Source organism: Talpa occidentalis, unplaced genomic scaffold, assembly GCF_014898055.3.
Source record: "Talpa occidentalis isolate TD23 unplaced genomic scaffold, MPIMG_talOcc4v2.1 talOcc4.9, whole genome shotgun sequence".
Taxonomy (NCBI): domain Eukaryota; kingdom Metazoa; phylum Chordata; class Mammalia; order Eulipotyphla; family Talpidae; genus Talpa; species Talpa occidentalis.
This window is the reverse complement of record NW_023605305.1, coordinates 82,724,277-82,742,298: the sequence shown is the minus strand read 5'-3', so window position 1 is coordinate 82,742,298 and position 18,022 is coordinate 82,724,277. Positions and strand designations below refer to the sequence as shown.

At 42.5% G+C, this 18,022-nt stretch overlaps 1 protein-coding gene across 1 annotated transcript in view; it reads right to left on the bottom strand.

The window, feature by feature from the left end:
* ITK (IL2 inducible T cell kinase) overlaps positions 1-18,022 on the bottom strand; it is a 62,715-nt gene that overhangs the window by 37,997 nt on the left and 6,696 nt on the right. The window contains exon 2 of the mRNA XM_037498903.2: positions 403-507. Within this exon, the coding sequence (XP_037354800.1) occupies positions 403-507 (105 nt within the window). The remainder of the gene's footprint in view (positions 1-402; positions 508-18,022) is intronic.

The window sequence follows — 18,022 nt, the reverse complement described above, 5'->3', positions numbered from 1 at the left end:
CAGAACCTTCAAGCAATTTAAAACCAAGAAGTTGCAATCTGTTGCCCCCAAATTATGAGTAGATGACACTTAAAGGACATTACTTTTGGGGTCCTTGATAGTTTTTTCCCTGCCTCCAGGAGCAGAGAAACTAGGACCTTTCTTGAGATAAAGAAGACATGAGAAAAGGTGAATGAGGAATGATGAGTTTTTCAGGATCTATGCTTACTCTTTGCTGAATGAAGGAATGAGTAAATGAATGTGTGTCAATTGCAAGGAGTGCAGCAGCTTCCTCATGGGTTGGGTTTAAGTTCTAACCCTAAACCACAGACGTCCCCTTCCCACCTTCTCTTCCAATGACTGAGGATTTCAAGCTTCCTCTGGGGAATGGGGAACTGGTCCCCTCAGGCCCTGTGGACTTACCTGGAAGGGGTATTTATAGTGACAAGGGATGCTGATGTCAGTTTTCACAATCTCCACGCATTTGATTCTGGAGAGTTCAATGGAGCCCTTAAGGGTGCGTTTTTTCTGTGAGGAGAGAAAGTACAACTCCCTTAAAGAAGAGAGAAAACAATTTTTTTTCCTCCAGGTTACTTCTGGAAATTCACTAGTAGGTGAGATCCATTAGCCATGTGAACCAACCCCCCAAATATCCAGAAGCCATGTCTTGGACCTCAGTGCCCAAGAAAGATGCTCTGAGCAGAATCCTGGGAGGACATGCCCTTTGAGTCACCTTCTGGATGGGGTGACTATTTCCTCTCATTGAGCCGCTGTGTCTAATGTTCAAGTGACCTGTGACAAAGAGCAGCCCTTGCAGAACTTGTCACTGGAATGAGCAGTACAGTCCATGGAACCAACGACATCGTGAGCTTGCTCTGCTGTGTGCCTGCCATGGCCTTAGTAGCACAGAAACCGAGCTCAGGCCTAACCTAGAGGGGACTTACACCTTCTACATCTGGCTTCTCCTTGCCCCTTTCGATTACCCAAGGTCTCATTGTGACACTCCTGTAGCACATTCCTGATTGCTCTATAATGATCCCTTGTCCACACTCCCATCAAATCTTACTGACTCCACATCTCATTCTCGGGGAGGCTGCTTAGATGTGGTTCCTTGATTGTGAATTCACATAATGTTTTTGATATGCGATGATGTTACACATGTGAATCTGATATCAAGGAACCGCATCTCAGAAGAACCTGGGTCTTTGTCCTTGGAGAGTGGACCCCAGGGGATCTTTCCCATTGAGACAGGTTCTATTGGTTGACTAACAGGCTCCGAGGAAGATTAGGGAAATGCTTTTGGGAAGCGGAAATCGCCCACAGGTGCATAGCATTAAGCTTCACTGAGAATAGGGTTTAATTTATCCATGGGGTGAGCTGCAAAATACTTTAATATTTATCATCCTTTGGAAAGAGGAAGCAAATTGTGGTGAATTTGGCCTCAAGGTTGGAAAGGGTTAGGTTCAAAGTTGGACTCTGCCCCTAAGTCACCCTGTGAACTTGGGCAATTCTAATTAGCCCTGAGACCATGGCAATTCTTCTAACCTCCACGAACTTCGATTTCTACATCTGATAAGTGAGGATAATAATGTTTAACTTTTTGAGGTTGATTGGAAAATAAAATGGAATATGTAAACAAATGACATAAATGTAACTATGTAAACATTAAAGTAAATGCCCCCCGTAAAGGGTACCCTCTCCATTAAAGAGCAGAGGATGCGCTCACTGTGGTGAGGGAGTTATGATAGACGCAAGCATTCAGTTGATATTGAGGACCCAGGTCATGGAATTCTCCAGAGGGAGCTTAGCCTTTACTCCGTGACTTCTGAGTCCCAGTCTTTGCTTTGACAGCAGAGGGACAGAGCTGAGACAAAGGAAAAGAAGTCAAGATCTGAGAAGAACCTTCGATCAAATACAGGGAAGCTCTCCAGGATTTCTTTTTAAAATTTCTCTTCAAAACATGACTTTATTTACTTTTTGAAAGATAAAATTGGTCCATGTTCATTGTCACAGGTAAAAAAACATGAAGATATGTGAAGAAAAAGCTTACAGTGTCCTGTTATCCTACCCTTCTCCACAAGCTCGAGGTAGCTGAGGTTAACCACCTGGAAGGTGTTTGTCTTTCATACACACATTGACAGGACAGAGGCAAACGAAACCCATGTCTACTCCACGTGGTGGCCCACAACTTGCTTCTGTAATCTACAGAGGTATTAAGAAGTCAGTCTTTCCCCAAAGCCTCTCAAAACATGTGTCCTTTGGATGCATGTTATCTTTTTATTTAGAGTCTTGCAAAGCTAGAAGAAATGCCTGCCCTGATCCTGTCCATAACCATAACATTTGGGATGGTTAATCTGTTTTCAAACACAAAGAGCACAAGGGAGCTACGTGTTTAATCACCATCTATAGCTACAGGGGAACAGGGAGTCTGAGCTTTGAGGTTATCTTGGTTTCGACCTCTGATGAGTTATTTCCTTCTTCTGTACACAGTGAAATGCAACCAAAGGTAATGTGACACTTGCAGCTGCAGGTGCTTTTTGTCCTTGGAAACTATAAGTCCTGTCCTCCCTGAGAGGAAAGACCAGGACATCCGTCTCCTACCCCCACAGCCTCAGTGCTCAGCTGAGCATGCAGTGCTCAGCTAGGAGGGTGTAACAGAACACAGGTCAAACCATCTCAGGTTTAAGGCTAATGCATGTAGCCAGTCAAGAGATGTTGACTGAGGGCCAGCGAGAAGCTAAGTGCTATTCTGAGTACAGTAAATAGAGAGAGGTACAGGGCAGATTTTTTCATGGAGCTCACAGTCCAGTTGGGAAAGCAGAAAATATTAAGAAATTTATAAAGAGTAAAGAACGAGTCGATGTGATAAATGTGTGGTCCCAGCAGGCGTCTCCAGAGAGAGGGCATTGGAGACAAGATCAGGAAGATAAACAGAAATCAGACCTGAGAAGGTCTGGAGAGTGAGCAAGCTGGGACTGATGAACAGCAAGAGCACAGCCCTTGTTGGAAACATGCTGGTTAAGTAGATCATCAGTAACCTGGATCATCGTCACCAGGCAGTACGTGGAGGTAAATATTCACTGGAGTTTGGAGTACAAATTTACTTCCACAAATTTACTTCTAAAGCAATACTGCCAAATAGGTGAGCCATCCATGCAAATTTGTATTTTTTGTTTTTTTTTTAAAGTTCTTTTTTTTTTTTAAGATTTATTTATTTATATAAGAACTGAGGTACAGTCAAAGGCACGGGAAGGTGAGAGAATTCACCAGAGACAGCGGGGAGCAGAACAGGAGACAGAGCGAAGACACTGCTGAGGGGAGCAGTGGGCGAGACAGGAGAGGTCTGCCCCACCATGTGGGAATCTACCTGGCCAGCTGGGAATCAAACCCGCACTGTGGAGGCTACGGACAGCTTCACAGTGGGGTGCTCAACCCGCTGTGCCACCTGAGAGGCCCTATTTTTTGTTTTTGATAGCTACACTAAGACAAAAACAAAACGAACAAACAAACAAACAAACAAAAAAACCCAGCAAGAAACCAGCAGAACTGAATTTAAGAATACATTTTGTTTAACTGGATATGTCTAAAATATGATCTTTTGCACATGGAGTCAACATAAAAAATTGATGAAAAATTTTGTTCTTTTATCTAATTAAGTCTTTGACATGGTTTTTACAATATATCTCAGTTTGGATCCTCCATCCTTGAAGTGCTTAGTGGCCACATATGACACATAACAGTGTAACTGCAAGATATCCAGGGAGGATTTCTCCCCTAGACTCAGAGGGTGTGCTTAGATTTTTTAATAATGGTTAGGTTCCAACATGGGTTTTAAGAGACATTGTGCTCTCACCATCTCCAGAGGATCTTCTCTCAGGTGTCCTCTTGCATTGGAATGGGTTTCAAGTTCTAGCATTAAAACTCATTCTTTTTTTTTTTTTAAGATTTTTTTTTAAATTTATTTATACAAGAACCAGGTACAGGCAAGATGTGCAAGAGGGTGAAAGGATTCACCAGAGACAGAGCGGGGAACAGAACAGGCAGACTGACGAAATACACTGCTGAGGGGAGCAGCCGGGGCGACAGGAGAGGTCTGCCATGCCATGTGGGTTGCTTCGCGGCAGGCGGGGATCGAAACTGACACTGTAGAGGCTGCAGACAGCTTCACAGCGCTAAGCTCAACCGCCTGCCCCACCAGGGAGGCCCATTAAAACTCATTCTTATGGGCCTCACTGGTGGTGCAAGGGGTTAAATCTCATCACTATGAAGCTATCAGCAGCCACTGCAGCACGAGTTCAATCCCCGGCTAGGGACCTACCTACAGGGCACAGCAGACCTCTCCTGACTCGCCTGCTGCTCCCCTCAGCAGTGCATTTCAGTCATTCTGCCTCTTATGCTCCCCACTCTGTGTCTGGTGAATCATCTCACCCCCTGCACATCTGGTGTACACCCAGCCCTTGTATGCATAAATAAATCTTAAAAAAAAAAAACCTCATTCTTATTCCCTAATGAGTATTGAGGTCTCTCTCAGGATCCATCCTGCCAGGTCATCCTCTCCCTACTGCCCTATGTTCTCACTATTTACAGGACTCAGGAAATCATCCAATAGAGGACGAAAAGCAAGATAACCTCAAAGCTCGAAAACCCAAACAGGTTCTCCTAGGATCTCAGATCTGTCACATGGTAAAACAATGGTGGGTCCCCCAGCCTGGCTCTGAGGAGTAGCCAGTTAGCCAGCTAAACACAGCTCCCTCTCTGTTGCCCCTTCCTGATTGCCTGTCATCATCCCAAACAACTTAGCTATTTCCGAAAAATGCCAGGGTGTAGCCTTCCAGGAAGACCACACAAAAGCTGCCCGAGAAGCAGAGACAGCAAGGGCGACCAGCCCTGCGTCTTCCTTGTTATTCTGTCTGCATTGACAGAATATTCTGTCTGCATTGCTTGGGGTGGGAGCCACATGACCTCACTCGGCCTTGTCTCTTTTCTTGGCCATATTCAAAACTGTTCTCAGCTTCCTGAAATTTACCCTGACATTGGATGCAACCCAATGGGGTGCTGCTCCCTACATACCAGCTCAAAGGCAGACTTTGGCATGTGACTTTCAGGTCCCCTTGCCTTTTTTTTTTAAGATTTATTTATTTATTTATACAAGAACAGGGGTACAAGCCAAATTCGTGGGAGGATGAGAGGATTCACCAGAGACAGACCGGGGAACAGAACAGGCAGACTGATGAAATACACTGCTGAGGAAAGCAGCGGGTGCGACAAGAGAGGTCTGCCGCGCCATGTGGGACCCTCGCCGGCCGGCTGGGATCGAACCAGCACTGCAGAGGCTGCGGACAGCCTCACAACGCTGTGCTCAACCACATGCGCCACCAGGGGAGGCCCAGATCCCCTTGCTTCTTAGGTTCTGTGGTGCATGAAGTGGAATTTTGTTTTGTGGGTCTCAGAGAGAGAGACAGAAAACAAATAAAAGACAACATTTGGGGGTATTTCTTCTACTTGGGCACTTTTGATGATGTCCTGTTTCCTGTCACTTCAGTAAATGTGAGCACTTTCAGCTTTCTGCTTCCCTCCCTCCCTCTTGTCAAACCCTTTTCCAAAGAAGACATTCAGAGGACTTACTGGCATATGAAAAAAATGCTCAACATCACTTATTATAAGGCAAATGCAAATCAGAACCACAATGAGACACCACCACTGTGAGAATGCCCATGTCAAAAAGACAGGAGATAACAAATGTTGGTGGGAAGGCAAGTTGGTTCAACCTCTATGGAAAACATCTGGAGACTCCACACACACAAAAAGTAACACCATCTGATTTAGCAATACTGCTGCTGGGTATTTATGCAAAGAATGCAAAAACACTAATACAGAGATATTTACAGACCTCTTTGTTGATAGCAGCATTGTTCACAATGACCAAGACATGCAACCAACCTAAAATCTCATTGAGAGATGACTGGATAAAGAAATTGTGAACTACGTACTCAATGGAACACTACTCAGCTATTAAAAAGGATGAAATCGTGCCTTTGGGCACAAAATGGAAGAAACATGATGTGAATTTGCAAGTGAAATAAATCAGAAAGTGAAAGACGGCTTCTGGATGGTTTCACTCATTTGCAGAATCTAAACAGCCAAAGAAAACCAACTAGAAAAACACAACAAAAATGATTCTTAGACTTGTGGAAAATATACAGGTTACCAGAGGGGATGGGTGACAGGGAGGAAGGATTGTTGAGGAAGGTAGTAGGGTGTGGGCACTGAAGGTTTGGTGGAGGTAAGTGAGGCTTGTGCACATATGGTGGGGTGAAGTTGTGCTCCCAAAATCATATAGCTATGTAAATAATTGGCATTGGAGAGTCAATAGAATTTGAAGGAAAGAAAAAACACCACTAAAACCTCCCTTAAAACTTTTGTCAGAAGAGTTAGGATCAGGACAGACATTAGAGACTTGATCCAAGAGGGAACTTTGATCATGGAATTGTACATGTTAGGTGAGAGAGAATTTTCAAAAGGAACCCCCTTGGCAGAGAGAGTGATGCATTTAAGACTCCAGGACAGTTCTGTGCAAGAAGTCCTAAGCTACCTTCAGCAAAGAATGTCTTTCTGGTGAAGATTTTGACCAGGCATTGCAAATATTTTGCTCTTGGCCTCTGCACAGCTATTGTGCCAATCTGCAAAAGCACAGTGACACAACTGAAATTAAAGCTTCAGTCATAAGAGATGACACCAAAGCAGAATGGTTTGAAGATAGCTCCCCAACCCCCAGCAGAACGAAGACCACCAGTTCCCATATCAGTTGAAGTGGTCTTTCCTGAGTTCTTGTTTCATTTGTTCTGCAAAACATGTCAGAGGTGACCCAGAATCCTTCCCATTCTCCTTAGCCTCTTTGTCTCCCTTCTGCTGCAGGGACTTGGAACTGGACTTTGAAACCCTGGTAACCCTGATGTTACCCTGAAACCCAGACAACATTGTTCAAGTTGTCTGCTTTCTGAGCTTAGTTCTCTTACCTCTTCTCGTAATTCTTCAGTGCTAACGAGGACATGGACAGCTGCCTCTCAGGGTCATGTGACCTGAACTACAAGGTGGTACCTATCACATGGTTGGTACCCAAAAGACATGTGATCACCTCTGTCTCCATGGGAAAAGGAGAAATGTCCTGCAACACCAGGGCAATGTCATCAGGTGTGGCTGGTTCCTCCGCTCCTCTTTACCTGATTTAAGTCCACTAACCCCGCAGGTTCTTGGCGCTCCTATGGCTAAGGTAGCAGATTGGAGGCGTTCTGAACCCACTTAAAGCCAGGAAACCATGACTCATATCACACCTGCCTTCTTTTCTTTCCTCTTTTCCACAAAACCTTTAGTCAGAGTCAGTCAACGGGCTTTCCTCCCCTCACCATTTTCACACTGTGGCTCTGATGAGGCTGAGTGCGCTGTGGGAAAAACATCTAGTTTCCCTTAAAGTCCACCATCTTGCCAAGAGTAGCACCTGACTAATTGAAGGAAGAGTGAGGAATTTACAAAAAGGAAGAAAAAAAGACAATGTGGATTTACCTTAAAAATGAAGAAATAAAATACCATATGTCCCAGCAGTCCCACAGATGATGAAACCATAACACACATACAAAAATTTCCTCATTGCTGATCAAAATAACAGCCTTATCTACAATGACAGCCTTATTTACAGTGGCTAGGACATGAAAGCAGCTTAAATGTACATCAACAGATAATAAGATTGGGACGATGTGGTCTATCCACACTATGGAATACTATTCAGCCATAAAGAAAGATGAAATCCAGCCATTTACAGCAAAATGAAGAGTTTGAGAGGTTATGTGTAGTAATGCAAGTCAGAGGATAAAAACCAAATACTGGACATTTACATAGCAGACAATTCAACGACATGAAACACTTTCAAAAACTACTAGATGTCAACAAACACTGCAAGGGGTCTGAGGTTAAGAGGGAGGGGGAGGGAAAGGATGTGAGGGTGGTGGAGAAAAACAAAAGAACATAAATTCCCCAGAGGTAGATTCCTTATATCTCTTATTCACTGAATTCCCAAAATGAAGGCAGTGATAAGAAATATGTAATATTAATATTTATTTATTTATTTATTTATTTATTTATTTATTTATGGGTTTATGGCAAAGCTCTTAAGCAAAAGGATTTGAATATGATTTCCAGAATGATTGGCAGGTGGGTAAAATTCTCTTGACAATGAAAAGATTGGTTGGTCCTCCCCGGTGGCGCAGCGGTTGAGCACTGAGTTGCGAAGCTGCCCGCAGCCTCTGCAGTGCCGGTTCCATCCCCAGCCACAGGGTGAGGGTCCCATATGGCACACAGACCTCTCCTGCCACGCCCACTGCTCCCCTCAGCAGTGTACTTCTCCAGTCTGCCTACTCTGCTCTCCGCTCTGACTCTGGTGAATTCTCTCACCCTCCCGTGCTTCTGATTGCACCCAGTGCTTGTATAAATAAATAAATAAATCCTTTTTAAAAAAAAAAAATTGGTTAAAGCTAGTCTGCTAAAGCTAATGGATCAAGAGCACTTACATTTATTTATTTGTTTGTTTTTTAAAGATTTATTTATTTATTTATACAAGCACTAGGTACAGTCAGAAGCTTGGGAGGGTGAGAGGATTCACCAGAGCCAGAGCAGGGAGCAGAACAGGCAGACGGACGAAGTACACTGCTGAGGGGAGCAGTGGGTGAGGCAGGAGAGGTCTGCGTACCAGGTGGGACCCTCACCGCCTGCCAGGGATCCAACCGGTGCTGCAGAGGCTGCAGGCAGCTTCGCAGTCCAGCACTCAATGGCTGCGCCGCCACTAGGGAGGCCCTTGTTTGTTTATTTATGCATACAAGAACTGGGATATAGGCCAGAGGAGTAGTGGGGAGGGGTTGAGAGGATTCACCAGAGACAGAGTGGGGAGCAAAACAGGCAGATTTACTGAAATACACTGCTGAGGGGAGCAGCGGGCAAGACAGGAGAGGTCTGCTGCGCCTAATGTGGGTTAGCTCCCTGGCCCTGGATAGACCTCATGCTGCAATGGCTGGCGATAGCTTGATAGTGCTCACTTTAACCTCTGTACCACCAGAGAGGTCCAATAATATATTTTGAAAGAGAGAAGACCCTCTATTAAAATTATGAGTGTACTTTCTCACAAGAAACAATACATTACATTGTTTATGGGAGTGGTCCTGGAGTGTGTGAATTGAAAGCAGGAAGAAAGCTCTTCTGTTCATTTCACATCCTTCCATACTGTTTGACTACTTCACATAAAAATGTATTTCTTTTATTGTATTTAAAACAGTCGAGTAAGATAAATAAATACATTTCCCTTATAGGATTATATCCAATAAAAACATAAAGATACAGGAAAAGGGATGTTCATAGAGGCAACCTCAGCTATACTGGGAAAAAAAATACAACAACCAGGGCCTCCCTGGTGGCGCAGGCGGTTGAGCGCTGCACTGTGAAGCTGTCCGCAGCCTCTGTGGCATGAGTTTGATCCCGGCCGGCCCGCGAGGGTCCCACATGGCACAGCAGACCTCTCCTGTCTCGCCTGCTGCTCCCCTCAGCAGTGTATTCCAGTCAGTCTGCCTGTTCTGTTCCCCACTGTCTCTGGTGAATCTCCTCACCCTCCTGTACCCCGGTTCTTGTATAAAAATAAATAAATCTTAAAAATAAAAAAACACCACCACCAACAACAAAAAACAACCAGTAAGAGCCAACATAGCCACCAAGAGACAAAAGGTTAAGTTAGTTATGGTTCTTTCATGCTGGTACCACTCTACAGCCATTAACAAAGTTAATCTACATGAAAGGACAAAAGTATATTAAATGTAAAAAAAAAAAATAGGATTAAAGCAACAGAATACCATCTCATTTCGGGCCAAAAAGATAATAAAATGTATATTAGTGTATGCGTTACTCAACAACATAACACCGAAGGGAACACTTTTCTGATCTCTCTTATGGATGCCTCTCCCAGTGGCAGATTCCCCCAGTGGAACTTACAAATCTCTGTAATAGTTGATGTTTTTATGATGACCATGTCAATTTACTAAGCAGAAAAAGGAAAATAACATTTTAACGCGGTGGGGAGACTATAGACCACCACATTATATGTAATACAACGTTGCCAGATGATCGCGGGAGAGGGCTAAAGAGCCCACAAGTGCTGCTGGTGTGCTAACTGATGCCACCCTATCTCCCATCATCCCATGACCCCATTAACAGGAAGCAGCCAGCAGCACCTGCCACCTGCTCGTCTGCATCCATGGAGGTTCAAGTTTATGCCGTTTCATGCACTTAAGGGATAATCTTTTCTTTATAGATTCCAACAAGACAATTCTGTGTGTTTTTAGCTGGGTATATTTATCTTAGAAGTGAAGCAGTAATTCAGGAATAATTTCCAAGCCTCGTTCATGCTAGATAAAGATACGAGAGATCCTAATTTGAAAAAAAAAAATGTTTGTTTAGATTTGTTCACCAAAACGGGTAGAGAAAAATCACTTAGGTGGAAATTCAGAGCAAGAACTGAGTATTTTATCTGAGCTGAATCTCTAAGGGGCCCTGCATATGGTGTGTTTGGTCTGAGTGCTCATTCAAGCCCCTGTTCTTTCTGGAAGAGGGAATACGAGACTTTAAAACATTTGAGTCTATTTTTATATTTACCTTTCAAGCAACAAAGAGTCAGTAGCAAAATATGTAAATTAAAAAAGTTAATTGCAATTCAGAAAATAACTCCTTGTGTGGAGTTAATATTCAGTTAATATTTGGTCGATTGAGGGAACAGCAGGGAAAACCAAGTGCACAGCAAAAAGTGATATTTGTGGGCTTATGACAAACATCTTAAGCGAAAGGATTTGAACATGATTTCCAGAATGACAGGAAATTTCCAGGTGGGTAAAAATCTCTTGACAATCAAAAGATTGGTTAAAACCAGGCTGCTAAAGCTAATGGATCAAGAGCCCCTACATAATATTAAGGGAAATACAACCAATATTACAGGAAAATGGGCAAAAGAGAATAAAAATTCCTCTTAAACATATGTAAAGCTGCTCCAACTCATCATAAGAATTAAAAATGCAAGTAAGTTATAGTGAGGCACCATTTTAAAACCGATCAGCCTCACAGAGATGAAAACATATGATAATGGTGTTGGTGAGAAAGCAAGCATTTCACATGTGGTACTGGGGACTGTTCATTGGTGCAACTTCTGTGGAGAATAACTTGGTCATGTTCTACAAAATAGCATGCAAATATCCTCTGACACAGCAGTTCCACTCATAGAAATGTTTCCTCTAGACCAGGGTTTCTCACTCTTGGCACTTGATGTTTGGGGTTGGATATTTCTTTCGGGTGGTTTGTCCTTTGCATTGTAGGCTAATTAGCAGCATCCCAGCTCTACCCATGAGTACCATTTGCACCCCCTGTCCCAAATTATGACCACAAAAAATGTCTGCAGACTTTGTCAATCTCCCCTGTTGGGCAAAATGGTCCTGATTGAGAACCACTGTTTCCTATTCATGTATACCCGTAGGTGGTATTCCAAGGGTTATTCATTCCTCATCACTTGTAATGACAAAGAAAAAAAAATTCCAAAATGGAAACAGACTAAATGTCCAATATTAAGACATACTTTTATTCATGCAATGAAATATGGTGCAACTATAGAAAAAGAATTGTATCTTGTAAAATCAGAATGACTCCATCTTCAAGATGTGTTTGGTTTGTTGTTGTTTTTCTATGGAGATTGCATTTTATTTTATTTTTAAAATTTAGTTATGTATAACATTGATTGGGCCTCCTTGGTGGCACAGCAGTTTGAGTGCAGCGCTATGAAGCTGTCTGTAGCCTCTGCAGCGCCGGTTCAATCCTGGCTGGCAAGGGAGATACCCACATGGCTCGGCAGACCTCTCCTGTCTCGCCTGCTGCTCCCCTCAGCAGTGTTTTCAGTCAGTCTGCCTGTTCTGCTCCCAGCTCTGTCTCTGGTGAGTCTTCTCACCCTCATGCACCTCTGGCCTGTTCCCCTGTTCTTGTGTGCATAAATAAATAAATCTTAAAAAAAAAAAAACCATTGGTTAACAACACTGCATGTTTTAGAGTACAGGTTCACACCTCTTCAGATGTATGTTAACCACATGATACTCACTACCCAGGCACCAATAACCCTCCACCATAGTCCTTTGGGGTGTCTCCCCCTTTTCTTTCCACCCCTACCTCACCCTCTGTTAGCCTCAGATCTGCAGTCAGATTTCTAGGATTTGATTTGGTTTAGTTTTGTCCCTTTCCTTTATTTTTTTTTTTTTTTTTTAAAGATTTATTTATTTATACATACAAGAGTTGGAGTAGAGGCCAGAAATGTTGGGGGTGAGAAGACCCACCAGAGACAGAGCAGGGAAAAGAAGAGGAAGATTGACTGAAGTACATTGCTGAGGGGAGCAGCGGGCAAGTCAGGAGAGGTCTGCTGTGCCATGTGGATTGTTCCCTGGCCAGGGACCGAACTCGGGCTGCATGGCTGCAGATAGCTTCATAGGTTGCGTCTTAACCTCTTGCGCCACCAGGGAGGCCCCCCTTCCTTTACTTTTTTGTATTCTCATATCAGTGAGATCATCTGTGATCTGTTTTTCTCATTCTGACTTAATTTGCTTAATTCCATCCATGTTGTCATGAATGGCAAAATTTCATATTATTTTATAGCAGTATATATGGCATGGCTTCTTAATCTACTCATCTGTCTTTGGGCTTAGGTTGTTTCTATATCTTGGTTATTATAAATAGTGCTGCAATGAACATAAGAGTACATGTGTCCCTTTGAATTAATGTTTTTGCGCCTTTGGATAGACATCTAGGAGTAGAATTGCTGGATCATATGGTAGATCTATTTTTAATATCTTGGGAAACCTTCACACTATTTTCCATGGGAGCTGGATCAGTCTGTATTCCCACCAACAGTAAACAAGGGTTCCTTGTACTCCACATCCTCACCAACAATTATTTGTTCATTACATTCTTTTTTGATATGGGCAGTTCTCACAAGTGTGTGATGGTATCTCATTGTGATTTGACTTGCATTTCCCTATGATAAGTGAATGCATTCTAATCAAGAATTTAAAGAAATTAGTCTATGTTTTGCAGAAGAACATGAAATAAAAATGGTAATAAAAGAAGCGAAGTCTAACAGGCACAAAGGCAAGAGAACAAGAGTTTATTCCAGCAACAGTTAATTCTGTTTCATGATCCAATCATATCCATTTGCAAGTCAATTGAAAGCCAGAAAAATGGCAGTAACCTAATGCAGCTGAGATTTTTAATGGGCCTTTAAAGAATTATGACAGCTTTTTCTGGAATTCAGAGAAAATTTGGGGTCTGGTGGTTTGTGGCATCAGGCTCCACCTGAGTACCTGGTTTAGTTGAAGGGTGGAACCTGAAAAAAATCCCCTTTACCCATCTCTGCTTACCTCACCACAAGCACTGGCCTGTGTGGATGGACTCAGTATTTCTATATTATAGAATATAAGATAACACACAGGTGTTATTGTAGTCCACTCTCTGCACTATTAAAAAGGAAATCCTCATGAATAATTGATTCATATTGCTGTCCCATGCTAAATTTCCACCATAACTATTTCCATCAAATGACATTATATATTTAATTATGTCCTCTCTCTACATGGAACTATGTATATTATGCTATAGATATATATTCCATACATATAAGTATATGTGGAAAACCATTGGAGTATTATACACAGTGATTATATATAATAACATAATTTCCACCTCTTTGAGCCTGACCTTTGTAAATTACTCCATCCAAATTTTTTTATGGTAGAGATGAGACCTCAAAGTGAAGTGACTTTCTAAATTGACTCTTATCTTTTCATTTCTAGTACTCATTTCTAGAGTGAAATTGTAGAATTGGAAGGCACCTTGGTGATCATTGCAGGTCAAGGGGCAGACCAAGGGAGTACAGTTCTGGCAGTTTCCATGTTCTCCCTACCACCAGAGTACTTCTGCTTCTATGGTTTCATATATGGAGCTGGACATGACATATATAATGCTGTGCTAAAATAGAGTTCCATGCTTCAGAAAGTTTGAAAACCACTAACCCCTTGATATTCTGGATAAGAGAAACAAAGCTCAGATGTCAATAGAATAAGGAACTGACGAAGGCCACCTAGGTCAATTAGTAGCAGGTCTACATTCTATTAAGTTACCTGTGTTTACTTCCTCACCTCATCCCACTTTTCTAGAATCACAGAATTACAACGTGCCTGAGACTTTCAGTCTCTTTAACCCTATCTGAAGTTAGATCTGACCTCTACAAAGTATTCAAAAATGGCTTATGTGATACCTCCCTGCATCTCATTTGCTTCATGACAAGACATTTGACAATCAAGCCAAAAAGCCATTTTCAAGAACTTCTCAGACTCCCTGTGATGATCGATTAGGGAGGTTGATATTTTACAGAATGAGAGGTTTTATGGCACTTCTTAATTTCGGTTATGTAGGTGGTTGGAGTGTGTGTGTGTGAGTGTGTGTGTGTGTGTGTGTGTATGTGTGTGTGTGAAATGAGATATACATGTATCACTTGAAGTCATCGTACCCATGTATAAAATATATTTTTCCTCTCTCTTATAACATTCAAAGCCCATAAAAATAGTGTGCTTGAAATCCCCCATAACTGAATTCATTTGTTTTTATTAGTTCCTTCTAGAGACACAATCTTTTCTGATGGCTCTGATGGTCACTTTGGGTGACCCTATGCATTGAAATATGCTGTGACAACTAGTGACAGTGGCCATGAGTTGCTTTTATTCTATGGCACACTTCGCACACGTGTGGCATTGTGTCTCAAGGATCTGGTTTTCAAAAGGAGACAATCTTATGTTAGTAGACCATTATTTTTCAGTGCCTTCACTATACCTTATTCCAACCTGAATGTGGAATAAGAGATGATAAAATTCATCACTTTTACAGCTATGTAAAATAGATAAGCATATCTCTGAAATGAACCAACTTGATTATTAAAAAGACCACGTAGATGAGAAAAATGAGATCAAGTAGATAAAGGGAAATGCATCTACAAAAGAATAAATGGAAAGGTAGAATGTAAAATTATTCTGCACAATGATTAGAACTGTGAAACTAGTGTCTGCATGAGAGGAAAGAGCATCCTGAGACAGTAAATTGATGTCTTTAGACAAAGAAGTTACAGAGAACATTTTGGGTGTGATTACCCCATTAAACTTTCTAACAGTAGGGATATGTGAAGGCTTGCTGCTCTGTTTCTTGAGATTAACCAATGGGATTTAGCCTGATTCCAATTGTTTTTATCTTCGCTACTTGAGCTCAGGGTTGGGCCTGTGGCAGATTATACACCAAGCATTTTCCACCAAAACATGGGATAACAGGATGCTGAACAGAGTACCCCCAGGGAGAGGGACGCTGTAATTATGAAAGTTAAAACATAAAATAACTGAGGAGCAACTTGGAGTTGCTCATCACGCCCTACAGAGTAGATCAGAAGAGGGAATTCAATCTTGACCACAGCGTAGCCTCTTCCCGGCTTCCTGGCGCCTCCTTCTGCCCCTTGCAGACCCCACTCTCCCCACAGAGGGCAGATCAATTATTTCTAAATGTAGATGGATGCAGCCTCTCCCAATTTTGTAACTTCTTAATGTAGTTGCATTAAAATCCAAACTCCTAGCTATGATCCATATCTTGGCTTTGGCCCCATGCCTGCCCCCCATTTTGCGGTCCCCCTCCTGAACTCCTTTATTCAAGTCCTGTTCTCTCACAGGTGAGTCTCTACACTTTCAATTCCCTCTGCCTGCAATTTGTTCCCAGTTGTTCCCTTCTCCATTTATTCCCTTGCCTGGCTCTTCCTCATCCTTCAAGCTCAGCATGGACAGAAATTCATTTTTTAAGCACCCTCACACTCAGTTCAGCCCCTATTATTGCCAACCCTTCCCGTAAACCTACCTCTTTCTGTATTCTGAATTTGCATTTTGCCCTTATCTGGCTCTTCCACTGGCTTGTAAACTTCTGAAGGCAGGCACATCATCTCTGCTATTTACCATGGTAGACCTAGCATTGAGCACAGTGCCCAGCACACAGTAGGTGCTCAAGGAATGTTTGTTGAACAAACAACAAAATCTAAATATGGCCAGACTGGGCCTCCCTGGTGGTGCAAGGGTTAAAGTCTCTGTGTTATCAAGCGATAGCCAGCCACTGTGGCATGAGTTTGATCCCTGGCCAGGAAGCTGACGCACATGGTCCAGCAAATCTCTCCTGTCTTGCTTGCTGTTCCCCTCAGCAGTGTGTTTCAGTAGATCTGTCTGTTCTGCTCCCCACTCTGCCTCTGGTGACTCCTCTCCCCACCTGCACTTCTGGCCTACAATCCAGTTCTTGTATGCACAAATAAATTAAAAAAAAAACCTTAAAAAATAAATAAAAATAAAATAAATATGCCTAGACAAAAACATTTCCTGATACAATGTCAGGTAAATAAATAAGTAGGCTTTGGTACAATATATGCAGTTTGGAGGGAAAATCATATATTTGAGTTTTTCTTTAACAAATGAATATAATTTCTGTGACTTTTGAGATAGCTAAAAAGAGAAACTATAATAAGAAGCCTGCTGATACATAACTGTAGTTTGGTGGGAGTCAGATGGCACCTAAAACTTTGGATCAGGTTCCTGATATTTTACTTTGGATCAGTAAAACTTTTACTGCATTGCAAGGAACTGAGTAGACATGTGATTTAAAGAGGCCTTCTCTATGTGTTGGAAACCATGTCAGAGCTTCTGTTTGCCCCATGGATCACTTTCAGTGAGACCCCAAGGGTCATAAAGGTTAAATCAAACTGACTTCTGGATGAAAACTGGGTCTTGGGCACCCTGTTTTCCCCAGTAGGGCTAAACACTCACTGGCCAGAGGGAGACTTTCTGGCTAGTTGGTTAAGGAAATGGGGCATGAAAATTTACTGTTTGGGCCAGGAAAACTTGATAGTTTCCAACCAATTTTCTGTGAGGTGCGTTTCTGAGTTTGCTATAGAGATGCCATATTTTACAGGAATTTGAGAGTTTAAAAATCTGAGCCCTTGGGCTTTCCAGCTCAACTTCCTTACAGACATCTATAGTTTTGCTCTGTGGCCTGTTTTTTTACTGCAGAAATGGATCAACAGATGTTCCAGTTTCTGAGCAAGAGGAACCAAACCTGATCTCAATGTGGGAGAATTTACCTCTGAGAACTGAAATTCTCTACCCTGTGACTCCATAGCCCACGCACCTCACATCACACAGGCAAATATGAGTTCACAGAGAAGCTCCATGAAGGTGGACATCTGACTGCACTCTTTGGGCTTTGAGTAGCCTGAATTGCCTGAGAGCTTACATTTCTTTGCCTTGTAGAAAAAGGTCACGTTTTAAATGCCCAGTTTGCCTTGTAGACAAAGGCCACATTTTAAACTCCCAGATGCTCTTCTAAATTCAATTTGACTTATCATTCATTAGATGTTTTTGGATCACCTATTCTGTGCCCAGCTGCAGAGGGCTTTAAAGTCCGGGTAATAGAGCTTCCCTGGTGGTCTAGGGGTTAAGTTTCAGAGCTATCACCACCATGGCCTGAGTTTAATTCCCGGACAGGTAGCTAACCCACATATGGCGCAGCAGACCTCTCCCGTCTCGCCCGCTATTCCCCTTAGCAGTGTATTTCAGCAAATCTGTCTGTTCTGCTCCCAGCTCTGTCTCTGGTGAACACTGTCGCCTCTTCTCCCTCCCCCCGCACCTCTGGTCTACACTCCCAGAGTGCTATTCTACTAAAAAAAAAAAAAAATAAAAATGAAATAAAGTCAGGGTAATATATCTGATCTATCACTTTAAATGTATCACTCTAGGGTTGTGTGGATAACAGTGTATGGAGCCCTGTGTGTCAGCAGAACAGCTAGTAGGTAACTGGCTCGTGTAGGAATAAAATGGAGCAAGAATGTGATCAATGAAGGCTCAAGTAATAATGTTCA